Genomic DNA, 19,130 nt, shown 5'->3' with positions numbered 1-19,130 from the left:
ACTCCATCAACATCCTGTGCCAGCCTGGCAATAGACACTGTACCATGACTGTATACCAAGAAAAGAAGAATAAAAATGTAATTCTTCTGAGTACACTGCATGCTGAAGTAGCAATAAGCAAAGAAGGAAAGAAGAAACCTGAAGATGTAAGATTCTATAATTAACAAAGTACAGGGTGGATATAGTTGAGAAGATAGTCCACAAATGTACTGCAAAGGTACAATGCATATCTTTTACAATATCTTTAAGATGGCAGCAATAAATACATTGGTATCTGCATAATTTTAAGTAGCAAGAAACTGTAGAGGAAGAAGTTCATATTTCAACTGGTGAACAAACTCAAGGAAACAAAAGAACAATAGAGAAGGACAAGAGAAGAGGATACAGGATCAATATTACCTAAAAAGCAGATGAAGTGCAAGACCAGTGACTAACATAAATCACCTGTGATAAGTGTGTCAAGCAGATTCCAGTGAGTTGAGTATAAAGGAAACAAAGCCATGTGTAGAACACTTGTGAGTATAATGTGCACCATATACACAAAATGTGACTCAAAGGTTCTACAAATAGTTACTGTATAAAAGTCTATTGTTTTAGAAAATTTATTGGCATGAGCAATGGTAAATTGGTAAGATGTTTTTTGTTGAAATAAATAGGTAATTTATTAATTATCACATTCATTTACTACTGTTATAACTTGCAAGAAGGTTGTTGTTGTTGTGGTCTTCAGTCCTGAGACTGGTTTGATGCAGCTCTCCATGCAACTCTATGCTGTGCAAGCTTCTTCATCTCCCAATACGTACTGCAGCCTACATCCTTCTGAATCTGTTTAGTGTATTCATCTCTTGGTCCCTCTACGATTTTTAACCTCCACACTGCCCTCCAATACTAAATTGGTGATCCCTTGATGCCTCAGAACATGTCCTACCAAATGATCCCTTCTTCTTGTCAAGTTGTGCCACAAACTCCTCTTCTCCCCAATCCTATTCAATACTTCCTCATTAGTTATGTCATCTACCCATCTAATTTTCAGCATTCTTCTGTAGCACCACATTTCAAAGGCTTCTATTCTCTTCTTGTCCAAACTATTTATCATCCATGTTTCACTTCCATACATGGCTACAAATACTTTCAGAAACGACTTCCTGACATTTAAATCTATACTCTATGTTAACAAATTTCTCTTCTTCAGAAACGCATTCCTTGCCATTGCCAGTCTACATTTTATATCCTCTCTACTTCGACCATCATCAGTTACTTTGCTCCCCAAATAGCAAAACTCCTTTACTACTTAAAGTGTCTCATTTCCTAATCTAATTCCCTCAGCATCGCCTGACTTAATTCGACTACATTTCATTAGCCTCGTTTTGCTTTTGTTGATGTTCATCTTATATCCTCCCTTCAAGACACTGTCCATTCCGTTCAACTGCTCTTCCAAGTCCTTTGCTGTCTCTGACAGAATTACAATGTCATCGGCGAATCTTAAAGTTTTTATTTCTTCTCCATGGATTTTAATACCTACTCCAAATTTTTCTTTTGTTTCCTTTACTGCTTGCTCAATATACAGATTGAATAACATCGGGGAGAGGCTACAACCCTGTCTCACTCCCTTCCCAACCACTGCTTCCCTATCATGTCCCTCAACTCTTATAACTGCCATCTGGTTTCTATACAAATTGTAAATAGCCTTTCGCTCCCTGTATTTTACCCCTGCCACTTTCGAATTTGAAAGAGAGTATTCCAGTCAACATTGTCAAAAGCTTTCTCCAAGTCTACAAATACTAGAAACGTAGGTTTGCATTTTCTTAATCTAGCTTCTAAGATAAGTCGTAGGGTCAGTATTGCCTCACGTGTTCCCATATTTCTACGGAATCCAAACTGATCTTCCCCAAGGTCGGCTTCTACCAGTTTTTCCATTCGTCTGTACAGAATTCGCTTTAGTATTTTGCAGCCGTGACTTATTAAACTGATAGTTCGGTAATTTTCACATCTGTCAACGCCTGCTTTCTTTGGGATTGGAATTCTTTTATATATGCTATGGATTAACATAGAAAATGGTAGCAATTAACATACACTGTAAGGAAATACTTGTTTAAGTCAAATATGAAAACATTTTATGCAGGTCCAAAATGACCCCTCTCCACCATTTTAGGAATGGCAGGATCTTAACTGTCCTGGGTTAAGCTCCAGACACTATTGTGACAATGCATTATGTCATTAAGTACTTCTCTGTGCTCGCAGGGACCCGACACAATATTAGGCAGGTGTACCATTTTCTTTGGCTCTTCAGTGTATGTGACAACATGTACAATTCTCACTGGCTATAACTGGAATCAGCCAACCAGAGAAGAGAGCTCTCACACATTGTGGAGGCAGGAGACATCTGCCACAGCCAAACATATTGGGAGTCGCAATCTAGGCACTAGTGCATAGTGTTGTGTATGCAGGGACTCCAGTGATTTCATTAGAAAGTTGCTAAAATGCATTTTGATGAGAACAGAGAAGTGGTGGATAGTCAAAAGTGAAAATGTTTGTGATGTCTTATTTGGATGACTGTTCGTATAAGTTATTTTGAGGAAGTGAAACAGGCATTTCTTACAAAATGCCATAACTTCACGTCATATTTCACAGAAATCACTTAGAAACTAACTAATGAACAGTGTAGTATTTTTGGCAAGTGTAACTGTACTGAGATTAAGCAACAGAAGGTTTTGTGTTTGATATAACTAGTGTGAATGCTGCACAGACAGTTACAGCGGAACTTAAACAGATGAACAGTGCACCACAGACTAGTAGTTGTAGTTAAAGTACACACTTAGGACCAGTCTTATGACTTGGATAGTTCTGATAACATACTTCATTTACTGTTTTCAGTACTTATTTCAAGTAGTAGAAAACTAATTCCGAGATGTAGAACATACATTCAACTATTTCAAAGAAAATAATATATAGTCTAGGCACACATGTGATGCAGTTATAGTTTTACACAGTTTGTCACAACTTTTCGTGGCTGCCCTAGGTCAGGCAGTGGAATTCGTGATTCCTACTGAGATGAGTGAAAGTGTGTCTTGCAGAATTACAGCAACTACATTTTAGAATCTGCACTGTCACAAAATCACTCAATGTTATGTAACTATATGCAGCATACATAATGAAAATCTTCATCAGAAAACTACAAAAAAGAAACACCACCTGCTATGTCGCATCTTGTCAGGTGACGCACGTGGAGTGAGTGCCGGCGAGGCACGGAACTGCCAGGATAATAGCGAGTCGTCTCGCTCTCGCTGCTCCTCTTCAGCAATCTCGCGTTCCAACTGCACGAGACCTGCTGGCTCCACCCCCAGCCTAGCTGCCAGCCGTGACACTTCCAGCAGGCACAGGACGACACTGCGGGGCTGGTTGTGCAGTACTAGAATGTCGAGGTACCCACATGTTAGTTTCCCTCTAAGTACACAGAGTGCTGCATGAGGAAAGATAGGGCACAGCAGACAAGAGAATGATAGCTAAGTAAGTGCCAGATAAGAATTCCATAGGTTTTGATATCAATCCCTCATCCAGACCTAGAAATTTTCTTTAATTATGTATCACTTTTTTCACCTTTGGAAGTTGTTTGTGATTGTGAACAAAAGCCACACTGCACCAGAGTACACATTAAGCTGTTGGTCTTCCAATAGCTGGATGAATAATTCATTTCAAAGGCTGGAGAAAGACCAGGTTGTATCATTTCTGATAGGACCATGCCTAGTACATCACTATGGTGTTCAAACCAAACACTTACAGAAACTTACTCTTTGTATGTAGGTAAAATATCTACCTGAATTCCAACAATATAAAGAAAAGATAGATTGCTACTCAAAGATGACAGGACGAGTTGCAGATAGGCACAACTAAAAGACATTTACACATTAGCTTTCAGCCAAAGTCTTCTTCAGAAAAGGAAATAATATACACACACACACACACGTATGTCTGAATATATATATATATAAAACAAAGATGATGTGACGTACCAAACGAAAGCACTAGCACGTCGATAGACACACAAACAAACACAAACATACACACAAAATTCAAGCTTTCGCAACAAACTGTTGCCTCATCAGGAAAGAGGGAAGGAGAGGGAAAGACGAAAGGATGTGGGGTTTTAAGGGAGAGGGTAAGGAGTCATTCCAATCCCGGGAGCGGAAAGACTTACCTTAGGGGGAAAAAAAGGACGGGTAAACACTCGCACACACACACATATCCATCCACACATATTCAGAAATAAGATTCAAATGCTGGAAGTGTTACTTCAGTCTCAAATAAATCCAGATGTAATATGTATTACCGAACACTGGCTGTCTAAAGAAGAAATTCAGTCAACCTCTATTCCAAGGTACTCATTAACAAGCTTCTATTGTAGGAATTTCTCCACACATGGTGGTACTGCTATATTTGTAAAGGACCAGATAAAATTCAGTGAGGTAGGCCTAAATGAACAGATTGCATTATCTGAAGATAAGGAATTTGAGGTTTCTATGGTTAAGCTGCCTGAACTAAACTATATAATTATAAATGTATACAGAGCACCAAGTAGTAATATTCCAAATTTTATGACCAAATTAGAAGTTCTGCTGAATAGTGTCAGCTCATTAAATACGAGAATAATACTTTGTGGCAATTTTAACATTGATTTATCAAAAAACAGTAATGCTAAACTTGATTTGTTAAACATGACCAAATTCTTTAATATGATCCCCACAATACACTCTCCAACAAGATCAACAGAGCATACTGATTCAATAATTGATCAGATCTTCATAACTGATACTGGTTACAAATTCACTGGCGAAGTACTGAGCATGGGATACAGTGACCATGATGCTCAGCTACTGAGCATTGACATGGAAAATAGTAAAATCAGCCCCAAAAAAGTATTTCAAAGAAGAAACTTTTCAGATGGCAATATTAGGATTTTTAACTTCCTATTAGCTAAGGAAAATTGGGACAGTGTTTACATGCAAACAACCGTTGATAATATGTTCTTAAGCTTCCATAACACCTTCCTTTATTACTTTAATACAGCATTTCCTTTTGAAACAAAAACTTCAAGCAATCAAAATAGAAAGTCGTGGATAACAAAAGGAATCAAAATTTCTAGTGAGAGAAACAGATTTCTCCAATATTGCTCCAAAAAATACATAGTCACTGAAGAATTTTCTGACTATTGTAAAACCTACAAAAAAACTTATCTTAGAGTGATTAGACAGGCAAAACTTTTATGGAATGACAATTTCATAAGAAACTCTTCAAACAAAATGAAAGCTATGTGGAAAGTTATTAAAAAAGAAACTTGTAGTTCAACACCTAAAAAGGAAAACATTTCTCTAACACTTAATGACTCTAAGGTCACAGATCCATACACAGTTGTAAACAAGTTCAATGAATATTTCACCTCACTAGCAGAAGATCTCATTCAGGCAAACTGCAAGGTATCGTTCTTCAATTCCACCAATACGTCAAACAGCACTAATGCTACAATGTTTGTTTATGAAACAAACCCTGATGAAATTATGAACATAATAAAATTGTTACGCAATAAAATCTCTAGTGGCTATGATGAAGTACCTGACCTCATATTAAAGGTGTGTGCTCCCCATATAGTAAAGCCATTATCAACCATCTACAACCAATCATTAAAAACTGGCATTTTTCCAGATGCTCTCAAAATAGCTAAAGTCTCACCATTACTAAAGAAAGGCTCCCCTGATTTAGTATCCAATTATAGACCATTATCCATATTAAGCATCTTTTCAAAAATCCTGGAAAAACTTTTTTATGACAGACTTATAAATTTCATAAAAAACCACGCACCAATCAACATTCAACAACATGGTTTTAGTAAATCTTTATCCACCCAGACAGCAATTTTTGAACTGTTGGACCACATACTGAAATCAATTGACCAACATAATATAGCTGCAGGTATCTTCTTAGATCTCTCTAAAGCCTTTGACGTACTAGATCATAAAATACTGCTTGCTAAATTGGAAAGAAGAGGAATAAGAGGTGTGGCTCACAAGTGGCTATGCTCTTACCTACAAAACCGCAGACAGAAGGTATCACTTCAATACGATATTAATGTACAGAATAAAATAAATAACACAGTTTTCCTCTCGGAGGAAAGAACAATAAGATATGGTGTTCCCCAGGGTTCTGTTCTAGGGCCATTACTTTTCCTCATTTACATAGATGATCTTGTTGAACGTATGAGCCCACAAAAAACTATCCTGTTTGCTGATGATACAAGCATAGTGTTGACTGGATCTAACCCTGAATCCCTTCAGACAATATCTGATAACTCTATGGAAAAACTTTCTGAGTGGTTTAACAAAAATGGCCTAATTGTTAATAGTGGGAAAACTGTATGTATCAACTTCCACCTAATTCCCACATCCAGTCAAAAAACTATCCAAGTAAAGTTAAATAACGATAAAATTGAAAATGTAAATGCAACAAAATTTTTGGGTCTATGGGTCCAACAAAATTTAAAATGGGACACACATATAAACAACTTATCAAAGAAACTCTCATCATTGTGCTATGGACTAAGAATACTAAAATCTACTACAAGTAAATCCACACTAATGCAAGCATACCATGCGCAGTTCCACTCATTGCTCCGCTATGGAATCATCTTTTGGGGAAATTCAACTCACAGCACAAATATATTTAAACTACAAAAAAGAGCACTGAGGATAATCTGTGGCCTCAAAAAGCTGGAATCCTGTAAATGTCAATTTATAAAACTTAATGTTCTAAGCATCCCATCCCTATTCATTCAAGAAACAATCCTATTCACCAGGGAATACATCTCAAGAACAGGCAAATTAATCCGAAACAATGATATACACGCTCATTATACCAGAGGGCAATCTAATATCCATCAATTTTTTTCAAGGACATCATCATACCAAAAATATATAACGCATCTGGGTGTCGTATTACACAATAAAATTCCAGAACAAATAAAAACTGCTCCAGATCCAATATTTAAAAATAAACTAAAGGCATTTCTGACAAAGCACTGTTTCTATTCAGTACAAGAATTCCTGGAAATGAAAAATTATAAAGTTCCTTTGTAAAATACTGTGATTAGAGTAAAACATTCTGTAGGCAAAATAATAACCTAATTTCTACTATACACAACTATGTTTCAGTTTCACTTCCCAAAATTTTTCAACTCGCTTTTGAATGTACAAGTACACATTCTATTAGTATTAAAACTTAATTGTCTGTGAAATCTCAATGTTAATTTCATGTTTAATGTAGTTTTTAAATGACATTGTCCTTCTGTTGTGTTTCCAGTTGACATTTTCACTATTCTGTAATCTCAGTGATTATTTGTGTAAATTTAAAGTAGCACTACATTGCCTACATGTTTCTTAGTTCCCCATGTAAATTGTTTGTATTCTCTGTATGTGAAGTTACTATATTCATCAATGAACAATTTTGTGTACATTTTTTTAAAATGGCAGTCCATTGCCTTTTTTTTTTTTTTCTCCAAACTACATATTTGTTAAGAAAAATGACTTGTCCTATATCATGTGTACTTTGTACAATATGTGATCCACAGGATGAATAAATAAATAAATAAATAAATAAATAAATACAGACACAAGCAGACATATTTAAAGACAGTGTCTGTATATGTGTGGATGGATATGTGTGTGTGTGCGCGAGTGTTTACCCGTCCTTTTTTTCCCCCTAAGGTAAGTCTTTCCGCTCCCGGGATTGGAATGACTCCTTACCCTCTCCCTTAAAACCCACATCCTTTCGTCTTTCCCTCTCCTTCCCTTTTTCCTGATGAAGCAACCGTTTGTTGCGAAAGCTTGAATTTTGTGTGTATGTTTGTGTTTGTTTGTGTGTCTATCGACCTGCCAGCACTTTCGTTCGGTAAGTCACATCATCTTTGTTTATATATATATATATATATATATATGTGTGTGTGTGTGTGTGTGTGTGTGTGTGTGTGTGTGTGTGTGTGTGTGTGTGTGTATATCTAAAAACAAAGATCATGTGACTTACCGAATCAAAGTGCCGGCAGGTCAATAGACACACAAATAAATGCAAACATACACACGAAATTCAAGCTTGCGTGTCTATCGTGTGTTTGTGTGTTTATCGACCTGCCAGCACTTTCGTTCGGTAAGTCACATCATCTTTGTTTTTAGATATATTTTTCCCACGTGGAATGTTTCCCTCTCTCTCTCTCTCTCTCTCTCTCTCTCTCTCTCTCTATATATATATATATATATATATATATATATATATATATATATATATATATAAAGAAACATTCCACATGGGAAAAATATATTAAAAACAGAGATTCCATGACTTACCAAACGGGAAAGTGCTGGTAGATAGGCACAATAAAAAACACACAAACACACACCCTAAATTTTGAGCTTTCGCAACCCTCGGTTGCTTCGTCAGAAAAGAGGGAAGGAGAGGGAAAGATGGAAGGATGTGGGTTTTAAGGGAGAGGGTAAGGAGTCATTCGAATCCCGGGAGCAGAAAGACTTACCTTAGGGGGAAAAAAGGACAGGTATACACTCGCACACACACACATATCCATCCACACATATACAGATACAAGCAGACATATTTAAAGACCAAATATGTCTGCTTGTGTCTGTATATGTGTGGATGGATATGTGTGTGTGTGCGAGTGTATACCTGTCCTTTTTTCCCCCTAAGGTAAGTCTTTCCGCTCCCGGGATTGGAATGACTCCTTACCCTCTCCCTTAAAACCCACATCCTTTCATCTTTCCCTCTCCTTCCCTCTTTGCTGACGAAGCAACCCCCCGGTTGCGAAAGCTTGAAATTTTGTGTGTGTGTTTGTGTATTTTTTATTGTGCCTATCTACCAGCGCTTTCCCATTTGGTATATAAAGATGATGTGACTTACCGAACGAAAGTGCTGGCAGGTCGATAGACACACAAACAAACACAAACATACACACGAAATTCAAGCTTTCGCAAAACATATATATATAACTTTAAATATGTCTGCTTGTGTCTGTATATGTGTGGATGGATATGTGTGTGTGTGCGAGTGTATACCTGTCCTTTTTTCCCCCAAGGTAAGTCTTTCCGCTCCCGGGATTGGAATGACTCCTTACCCTCTCCCTTAAAACCCACATCCTTTCGTCTTTCCCTCTCCTTCCCTCTTTCCTGATGAGGCAACAGTTTGTTGCGAAAGCTTGAATTTTGTGTGTATGTTTGTGTTCGTTTGTGTGTCTGTCGACCTGCCAGCACTTTCATTTGGTAAGTCACATCATCTTTGTTTTATATATATATATATATATATTATTGGTGTTTTGCCCTTAAAGAGCGCATTTGGACTAAACTACATGGCCAGTTCCTTTTGCTGCCTTCCTTGCTGCCCAAACTTCCCTCATTCGCTCGCTGTGTTTCTGTTTCCGGTCCTCTGTCCATGCTTTTTGTTGGCTTTGTGTCTTCGGTTTCATCTTGATTGCCTTTTTGGTTGCCCATATTTCTTTCATCTTCTGGTTGTGATCTTGCTTGTGTTCTTCGGTCCATTTTATGCCTGTTCATTTGTCACATTGTATCTCATGTAGTTTACTTTTCTTAATGATGTTTCTGAATTTTATTCTGTCGTTTATTGTGTCTGCTGTTATGTTGAGTTGGTTCAGGTCGTTTTCTACTCCCTGCCACCCATTTGTTGTTTATAGTGGTTACCCAGTCAAAGATCTGTTTGGTCAGCCTGTGTGATGGCATTCTGTATAGGTGTCCATAGAATTGTAGTCTGCGTTTTCTAATCTTTTCTGTGATTGTCTCCATATGTTTGTACAGTTCCTCTGTAGGTTTCTTGATCCATATTCCATTGTTGTTAGTTGCGCCAAATATTTTCCTAAGTATTTTCCGTTCTACTTTTTCTAATTGTCTGATACTTGTATGCCCTAGGATTAGTGTGGTCTCTGCTGCATACAGTGCCTCGGGGAGCACCACCGTGTCGTAATGGCGTAATTTGGCTTTTTGTGAGATAGACTTCTTGTTGTAATGATTCCACACCACTTTGTATGCCTTGTCCAGTTTAGTCTTTCTTTCTTCGTTTGAGTCTCTGTTATGTCCACTCATTTGTAGTGTTTCACCGAGGTATTTGAAGTTTGCCGTTTTGTAAATCGTGCCGTACTTTGTGTTCAGAGATGAGAGTTTCTTTGTGCTCATAAACTGTGTCTTTTCGTAAGAGATCTGTAGTCCAGTTTTGGAAGCGATTTCTTGCAGTTTTTCAATAGCGTCTTTTGTTTCCTTTATACCTTTCGTGACAATCGCCAAATCGTCTGCAAAAGCCAGGCATTTAATCTGTAGGTTTCCTAAGGTTATCCCCTGTTGTGATGTTTCCCATTCTTTTATGACCTTATCTGACACCAGATTGAAAAGGAGAGGTGAGAGGCCATCGCCTTGTCGGACACCTGTGCGAATTTCAAAGGGTTCTGATAGTTCCCCACATAACTTTACTTTGGAGGTCATGTTGGTTAAAGTTTGGTCTATGATAGCCCGTGTTCTGTTGTCTACTTTGTATTCTGCTAGAATTTTGAAGAGAGTTTTCCGGTCGATAGAGTCGTATGCCTTTTTGAAGTCAACAAAGGTAATGATCAGGTTCTGTTTGTGTTGTAAAATCATTTTCAGGTTCCAAATTTGTTCTGCACAAGACCGCCCTTTACGGAAGCCTGCTTGGTATTCCCCAATCAAGTGGTCGGTCTGGCATTCTAGTCCGTTCGGTAAAGCTTTAGAGAGGATCTTGTATGTGACCGGTAGTAGGGATATTCCTCTGTAGTTGTTCGGGTCAGTCTTGTCACCTTTTTTGTGTAGTGAGTGTATCAGGGCAGTTTTCCAGTCGTCAGGAATTTTCATGGTCTTCCAGATGTCTTCCAAGATCCTGTGGATGTTTTTGGTGAGTTCTGGGTCTTGTAACTTCCAGATTTCTGCGATGATGCCATCTTCTCCCGGTGCTCTACGATTCTTGAGTGACTTAATTATTTCTTTAACTTCTTCTAGAGTTGGAGGTTCACTATCTGGATTGTATGTGCTCGTTTCTGTCATTATTCCTTCCATAGGGGGGTCCGTGTTGAGCAGTTTTTCAAAGTACTTTGCCAGAATGTCACAATTGTTTTTGGTATTGGTTTCTAGGGTTCCATCCAGCCTTCTGAAGCACAAGTTGGGTGGTTGATATCCAGTCATATTTCCTCTGAACGTTCTGTAGAAGTTTCTTGTATTGTTCTTCATGAAGTCTGATTCGATCTCTGTCAGTCGCCGTTTGTCATACTGTCGTTTTTCACTGCGAATAATTTTGCTTGATTGCTTCTGTGTTTTCAAGAAGTTCATCCAATTCTCTTGGGATTTATGGCTACTAAATTTTTTCCATGCACTGATTCGTTGGTCAATAGCTTGGTCACATGTGTGGTTCCACCAACGGTGTTTCCGTGTGCGTGGTGCTTTTGCTGGTTTCATGGCCTCTCGGATTCTTCGTGAAAGTTGTGTCCAGAGTGTCGTTTTCTCCATTTTAATTTTGTGTAATATTTGTGTCTGGTTTAAAGTAACCTATTCTGGATCTGGTCTAACAATTTTGTTCTTCTGGAGCTTTTTCTTGGGCAAAAGGCGAATCCTGATCTGTAGTAGGTGGTGGTCTGAGTCGAAGTAGCCTTTACGGGTGTCTATGTTCAAAATTTCTTTTTGTGAGTCTTTCTGGACTATTACGTGGTTGATTTGTAGTTCTTGCTTTCCGCTGGGGAATTTCCATGTGGTAAGTTTTCGTGTTAGATGATGTGACTTACCAAACGAAAGCGCTGGCACGTCGATAGACACACAAACAAACACAAACATACACACAAAATTCAAGCTTTCGCAACAAACTGTTGCCTCATCTCCTTCCCTCTTTCCTGATGCAACAGTTTGTTGCGAAAGCTTGAATTTTGTGTGTATGTTTGTGTTTGTTTGTGTGTCTATCGACGTGCCAGCGCTTTCGTTTAGTAAGTCACATCATCTTTGTTTTTATATATATTTTTCCCACGTTGAAAGATGATGTGACTTACCAAACGAAGCGCTGGCAGGTCGATAGGCACACAAACTAACACAAACAAACACACAAAATTCAAGCTTTCGCAACAAACTGTTGCCTCATCAGGAAAGAGGGAAGGAGAGGGAAAGACGAAAGGATGTGGGTTTTAAGGGAGAGGGTAAGGAGTCATTCCAATCCTGGGAGCGGAAAGACTTACCTTAGGGGGAAAAAAGAACGGGTATATTTTCCTACGTGGAATGTTTCCCTCTATATATATATATATATATATATATATATATATATATATATATATATATATATTCAGACAAGCAAGCTCACCTCGTGTGTACCTGTGACCACCATTTCCAGCAGCCCAAACAACAATTCCAGTCCAAGCTGCTGGACATGGCATTGCTTGAAGAGAGAGAGAGAGAGAGAGAGAGAGAGAGAGAGAGAGTGTTTCCTTCTCTGAAGAAAGCTATGGCCAAAATCTAATGTGTAAGTCTTTTTGTTGTGCCTGTCTGCAGCTCTATTTATCATCTGTACAGTGAGTAGCAACTAGGAGTTTCCATTACTTGAAATTCCAGACAGTTCTCATAGGGAAAGATTAAGGTGCTTTCTGTGTATGACAAATGTAAATGATTTTCTGCTGCTATTTGTCAGTCTGTTCATGTTACTGTAGCAATGGAATGGTTTCCTCTCATGAAATGTTAATGTGGTATGCTACATTAAAGTATTGGTGAATTTCATGTGTATTCCAGAAGTATATGTTTATGTTGTTTAAGTGCAGATAATGATGCATCACATACTAATCATTTGTATCAAAAGAATGGAATATGAATATATTTAAGTTCTGGAAGCCTTAGAAGGAGAGGTGGTAGAAGTGAAGAAGGAAAAGAATGAGACCGACTGGATTACTTCAAGGATATGCTAAGCACTGTCAAGGGCATCATCCGTCACAACTGGACTAAATGCCATGGTGTTGCATCAGGGAAAACAAACTGTGAAGGGAATAATATTAGAAACAAATGACTAACCCACATTCCTCAAACTCAAATCCTTCGTTGGCTGTTGACTCTTCAAGAACCCATCATAACTTACAATGTCCTGAGTCTTTATAGCACAAAACTTGAATTCCACAGGAACACATACATGCTCTTACATCATTATCATTTCACCTACCAAGATCATCACTCTCAAAGATGAGATTCTCATGGACACCAAGTCTACGGCAGAATTGGATGAAATTCTCCATGTTGTCCCGAGAGAAGAAGCTGCGTCGCGCAGCATTGTCCCAGCAGCGTCCACGGATCACAGGTACCTGCTGTGTATCAAATAAAACTTCAGTGGACATCTGGTATAAATAGGTAGCTCTTCAGACTTAGACATAAATCACTTTTTACAAACAAGAAAATAAAAACATCTTGGGCCTTAATCAAAGCTTATAAAACAGCTATATTCTCCTGATAGCATACACTTTGTTGCACGACCAACAGAAATACTCATCACCATAAGAGTTTTGTTATCAAATGTTCTAACTTTTTTTATCTCACTGTGGAAGAGAGATGATGTGAAATGATGGAGGAGGTCTAGTGAATCAGGAACAGATCAGGAGATGTCCAGAAGACACTCAGTACAAATAGAAGGGAAACAAAGAAAGAACAGTGAATCAATCACTTGAAGAACATTGCCAATAGTTTTATTCATTCTTTCCATCATCAGTAGGAGCTTTACCTGAGTCAGCTATAATGATGTGGTTTGTTTACAAATGTTCACTCCCACACCCATTTGTCATGAGAAAAGTTATCAGACAAGTATGAAATTCAAAGGAGATTACAACTGTTATTCTTGACACATGAAGGTGAATAAGGTTTGTGGGGATGTAACTCTGTGGAGTTGCCTGGAACAATATTGCTGCTCAACTAACCTCTCTGGACCTGCAGTTAGTCTGCTCCGATTGACATTTGTGACAACATGCTTTGTACCTTGTAGGACAATAAAATATTTTTGTGTGGATTTGTACAACCTGTTAGGTATTATTATATGTAACTATTACTGAGCACCATACCTCCTACAATGATGACCCTGAAATTTCAATCTTGCCACGTTTATAAAATCTCCCTTGCCAGTCTGTTGTCCTACATTGCTGCAGCTACCTCCAGCTCAACCATTTCCTGCTCTGAAGGATGCCTGTCTCAACTCTTTGTCAACACCAGTGAATTCCATGAACTTTTTTTGTCTCGGTGTGATACAATTTTTCCAGAACTTGGGCAAAGTGTCTGATTCGGTAGCGTGTAGTGAACCGATGACAATGCTACCATTGTTTCCATGTCTACCATGCCAGATCGTGCCACTTCACACCAAACTTGCCAACAGCATGTGTTCTATTCTTGGTGTGACCTTAGCAGTGGCAGCACTGTAGTGGTGCTTGGTGACTATTTGCCTAGAAATTCTGCTACGACAACAAATGTTATTCTGGACAAACACCCCATTTGCCAGTACACAGTGTTCTGAGCTTCTATGTGGGAAGTAATGACACTTATTCCTGTGGACACTTCTTTAGTGCCAGTGAATCTACATGCATTTAACAGTCTCTCTGTTTTGCAGAACTATACGGACACCGACCAGAGTTCCATCATAGTTGGTCAATACTGGCTCCTGCTAAATGATCCTCAAACCATTTCCAATTGTTTGTCACTTTACAGACAAAACAACATAGATTCAAGTGATTTTCCTGGACATAAAAGTGAACTACCCGACACAGACTACGTCGTCATGCAGCATTCGCATGTGTTATCTGCATCACCTTAGTGACATCACATCTCTGCACTATGGTGGTGGGGGAGGGGGAGGGGGAGGGGGGAGGGAGGGGGGGGGTTGGAGGCTCTGTGGGGACATAAATCTCTGGAGTCATGTGGAACAATATTGTCACGTAGAAGAAGGTATAAGTAGACGAATGACGAACACTAACTTCACTTAACGAGCGAACTGCCTCCGGCCAGAACACATACAGTATATATACAGTTACAGAACATCCCAGCACAATGATTCTAGACATTTGTAGCTACTTCTAGAATGTACCCGAACCGAATATAGAAATTAAAATTTTAGAGTTCAGGTGAGTTTTGAACTCATGACCCTCCATGCAACAGTCTAATATCGTACCAACGTCTTATTAAGGCGTTCGGTAAGAACGTTAGTTTGTGGATGGTAGGCAGTCATCATGTGATGAGTAATGTTGCACCGACGGTTTATCTCTGTCACAAGATTCGATTGAAATTAACGACCTTGCGTCACCGTGTTTTATACAATGTCTGCCATGATGAATTTGCCTACCTTGAATGCTTCGGCTGTTTCCACGGCTTTTGTAATGGCATAGCGTGTCAGATAATCAGTGCAAACAATAATCCATCTATTACCACTAGCAGACGTTGGAAATCGTCCGAGGAGGTCAATCCCAACACGCTGGAAAGGCGTTTCGGCTGGTGGAATTAGTATGAGTTGGCCAGGTTGTTTCTGAGGAACTACCTTTATCCTCTGACACCCTTGACATGCGACACATAGTGATGGACACTCCTCAATAAACCTGGCCAGAAAAATCTCTTGTGGATCCTATTGTATGTCTTAATACACTACTGGCCATTAAAATTGCTACACCAAGAAGAAATGCTGATGATTAACGGGTATTCATTGGATACATATATTATACTAGAACTTACATGTGATTACATTTTCATGCAATTTGGGTGCATAGATCCTGAGAAATCAGTACTCAGAACAACCACCTCTGGCCGTAATAACGGCCTTGATAGGCCTGGGCATTGAGTCAAACAGAGCTTGGATGGCGTGTACAGGTACAGCTGCCCATGCAGCTTCAACACGGTACAACAGTTCATCAAGAGTAGTGACTGGCGTATTGTGGCGAGCCAGTTGCTCGGCCACCATTGACCAGACGTTTTCAGCTGGTGAGAGATCTGGAGAATGTGCTGGCCAGGGCAGCAGCCGAACATTTTCTGTACAGGACCTGCAACATGCGCTCGTGCGTTATCCTGCTGAAATGTAGGGTTTCGCAGGGATCGAATGAAGGGTAGAGCCACGGGTTGTAACACATCTGAAATGTAACGTCCACTGTTCAAAGTGCCGTCATTGCGAACAAGAGGTGAGCGAGACGTGTAACCATACCATCACGCCGGCTGATACGCCAGTATGACGACGACGAATACACTCTTCCAACGTGCGTTCACTGCTATGTCGCCAAACACGGATGTGACCATCATAATGGTGTAAACAGAACCTGGATTCATCCGAAAAAATGACGTTTTGCCATTCGTGCACCCAGGTTCGTCATTGAGAACACCATCGCAGGTGCTCCTGTCTCTGATGCAGCGTCAAGGGTCACCGCAGCCATGGTCTTCGAGCTGATAGTCCATGCTGCTGCAAACGTCGTCGAACTGTTCGTGCAGATGATTGTTGTCTTGCAAACGTCCCCATCTGTTGACTCAGGGATCGAGACGTGGCTGCACGACCCGTTACAGCCATGCAGATAAGATGCCTGTCATCTCGACTGCTAGTGATACGAGGCCGTTGGGATCCAGCACTGCGTTTCGTATTACCCTCCTGGATCCACCGATTCCATATTCTGCTAACAGTCATTGGATCTCGACCAACGCGAGCAGCAATGTCGCGATACGATAAACCGCAATTAGGTTACAATCCTACCTTTATCAAAGTCGGAAACGTGATGGTACGCATTTCTCCTCCTTACACGAGGCATCACAACAACGTTTCACCAGGCAACGCCGGTCAACTGCTGTTTGTGTATGAGAAATCGGTTGGAAACTTTCCTCATCTCAGCACGTTGTAGGTGTCGCCACCAGCGCCTACCTTGTGTGAATGATCTCAAAAGCTAATCATTTGCATATCACAGCATCCTCTTCCTGTCGGTTAAATTTCGCGTCTGTAGCACGTCATCTTCGTGATGTAGCAATTTTAATGGCCAGTAGTGTAAATGCTCAATGTCCGGCCTCAGGTGTTTCATGAAATTTCTGTAGAACATCTAAGCGCATATGTTTAGGAATCGCTGGTAGCCATCTCTTTCCAAACGGATCAAAGTTTTTCTTGCAAAGTAATCCATAAACTACCTTAAATTGTCCTTTCACATCCTCTGACCGATTTAAGGCAAGCATAATCTGAGATATCTTGGCGTCCTCCTTTTGCTCAGCATAGTTATCCTGGAGTGCAGCGAGACAGTCACTGTCTTCATCAAAGTCTTGATGGTCTTGCACAGGGTTTCTTGAGAGACAGTCGGCATCTCGGTGTTTTTTTTTTTTTTTTTTGCTCTTTTGTACACTACGGTAGTGTCATACTCTTGAAGACGTATTGCCCACCTGGCGAGTCGTCCTGTTGGATCTTTAAGACATATCAACCAGCAAAGTGAATAGAGATACTGTCGAAATTTGCACATGACCCACATCACAGCGAGACATTCTCTTTCTGTATGTAAGTAGTTTCTCTCGGAGTTTGTAAGTGTCCTAGAAGCATAGGCTCTATTCCATCCGAAATTTGTACCAGAAAAGCACCGATCCCATACCCACTGGCATCTGTGTGTAGTTCGGTAGGTGCTCTCTCTTCATACAGACCAAGTACAGCGTCAGCCGTCAGAGCTTTTCGCAGCACATCGAAAGAGTCTTGTTGAGCACCATCCCACATAAATGTAGCATTGGCTTTTAACAACTCTTGGAGTGGCCAGGCTTTGATACAAAAGTCTTTGGTAAAACGACGGTAAGAAGAACAAAATCCGGGGAAGCTTATCTCTAATACTTTTATGAATAGGAAATTCCGTTATAGATCTCACCTTTTCTGGGTCTGGCCGCACACCTTCGTTTGACACAAGGTGTCCAAGTATTTTGATTTCTTTTGCTCCAAAGAGACACTTTCTTGGATTAAGTCTCAGTCCACTTTGTTGGAGACACTTAAGAACGGCCCTCAGTCTTTTTTACGTGTTTATCAAATGTCTCTGAGAACACTATAATGTCATCTAAATGACAAAGACACAGCGTCCACTTCAGGTGACAGAAGATTATCCATCATCCGTTCAAAAGTTGCTGGTGCATTACACAAACCAAACGACATTACCTTAAACTCTTACAGGCCCTCAGGGGTGATGAATGCAGTTTTCTCACGATCAGCCTCATCTTCTTCGATTTGCCAGTATCCCGAGTACATGTCCATGGTTGAGAAAAACTTAGCCCCCTTCAGACAATCTAGTGTATCGTCAGTTCGTGGAAGAGGGTAAACGTCCTTTTTATTTATCTTATTAAGCTTCCTGTAATCAACACAAAGGCGCCAATTGCCAACCTTCTTCCTGACGAGAACCACTGGTGACGACCATGGGCTCTGCGAAGGCTGAAGGATGTCATTCTTCATCATTTGCTCTACCTCGTCGCTAATTATTCGACGTTCCGTTGCTGACACACGGTATGCTCTCTGGCTAATTGGTTGATGGTCTCCAGTGCTAATTCGGTGCTTCACCATTGATTTGTCTAATTTGCTCTTCACCTGTGGAGTGAAGCATTCAGAGAACTCTTGAAGAATGGCAAGTAGCTTCTTCTGTTGTTCCTTAGTGAGACCTGGTGATAGTCGATCTAGATCTTGTCTCGTAATGGTAGCGCCAATTTCGCCCACAGACTCGGCATTGGAGGTTTTTATGATGCTCAGCCGTTCGGCAATTAACGATTCAGCGTTTGCTACGCACATGCGTCTTGGAAGGATCTGCGGTTCTCAGCGACAGTTAACTATTCACAATTCATCAAATCCGTTCTTAACGAGACGACAGAGACTGGGATGCCCAAGCTATTCTTCAGTGGTATGCTTCTCTTACATTCCACTACAAGATCCATGGGTTGATGCATGGCATGATACATGATAGTTACCTTTCTAGCGCTGACTGGAGGAATGATCACTTCATCCAGCACACATAGTCTCCACACACTCGGATGTACATCTTCCTGTCCACAGTGTCTCATCTCGTCTAGCATAATCTTCGAGTGACCACAATCTATAAT

The 19,130-nt window shown here is 39.9% G+C and overlaps 1 protein-coding gene across 1 annotated transcript in view; it reads right to left on the bottom strand.

The window, feature by feature from the left end:
* The window catches only part of LOC126199081 (growth arrest-specific protein 2-like), a gene marked incomplete at its 5' end in the record, with an annotated part of 263,695 nt that overhangs the window by 52,887 nt on the left and 191,678 nt on the right, over positions 1-19,130 (bottom strand). Inside the window, 2 exons of the mRNA XM_049935818.1 lie at positions 3,193-3,409; positions 13,249-13,390. Of these exons, the coding sequence (XP_049791775.1) occupies positions 3,193-3,409; positions 13,249-13,390 (359 nt within the window). The remainder of the gene's footprint in view (positions 1-3,192; positions 3,410-13,248; positions 13,391-19,130) is intronic.

Source organism: Schistocerca nitens, chromosome 8, assembly GCF_023898315.1.
Source record: "Schistocerca nitens isolate TAMUIC-IGC-003100 chromosome 8, iqSchNite1.1, whole genome shotgun sequence".
In the NCBI taxonomy this organism is placed as follows: domain Eukaryota; kingdom Metazoa; phylum Arthropoda; class Insecta; order Orthoptera; family Acrididae; genus Schistocerca; species Schistocerca nitens.
This window is presented reverse-complemented; position numbering and strand designations above follow the sequence as displayed.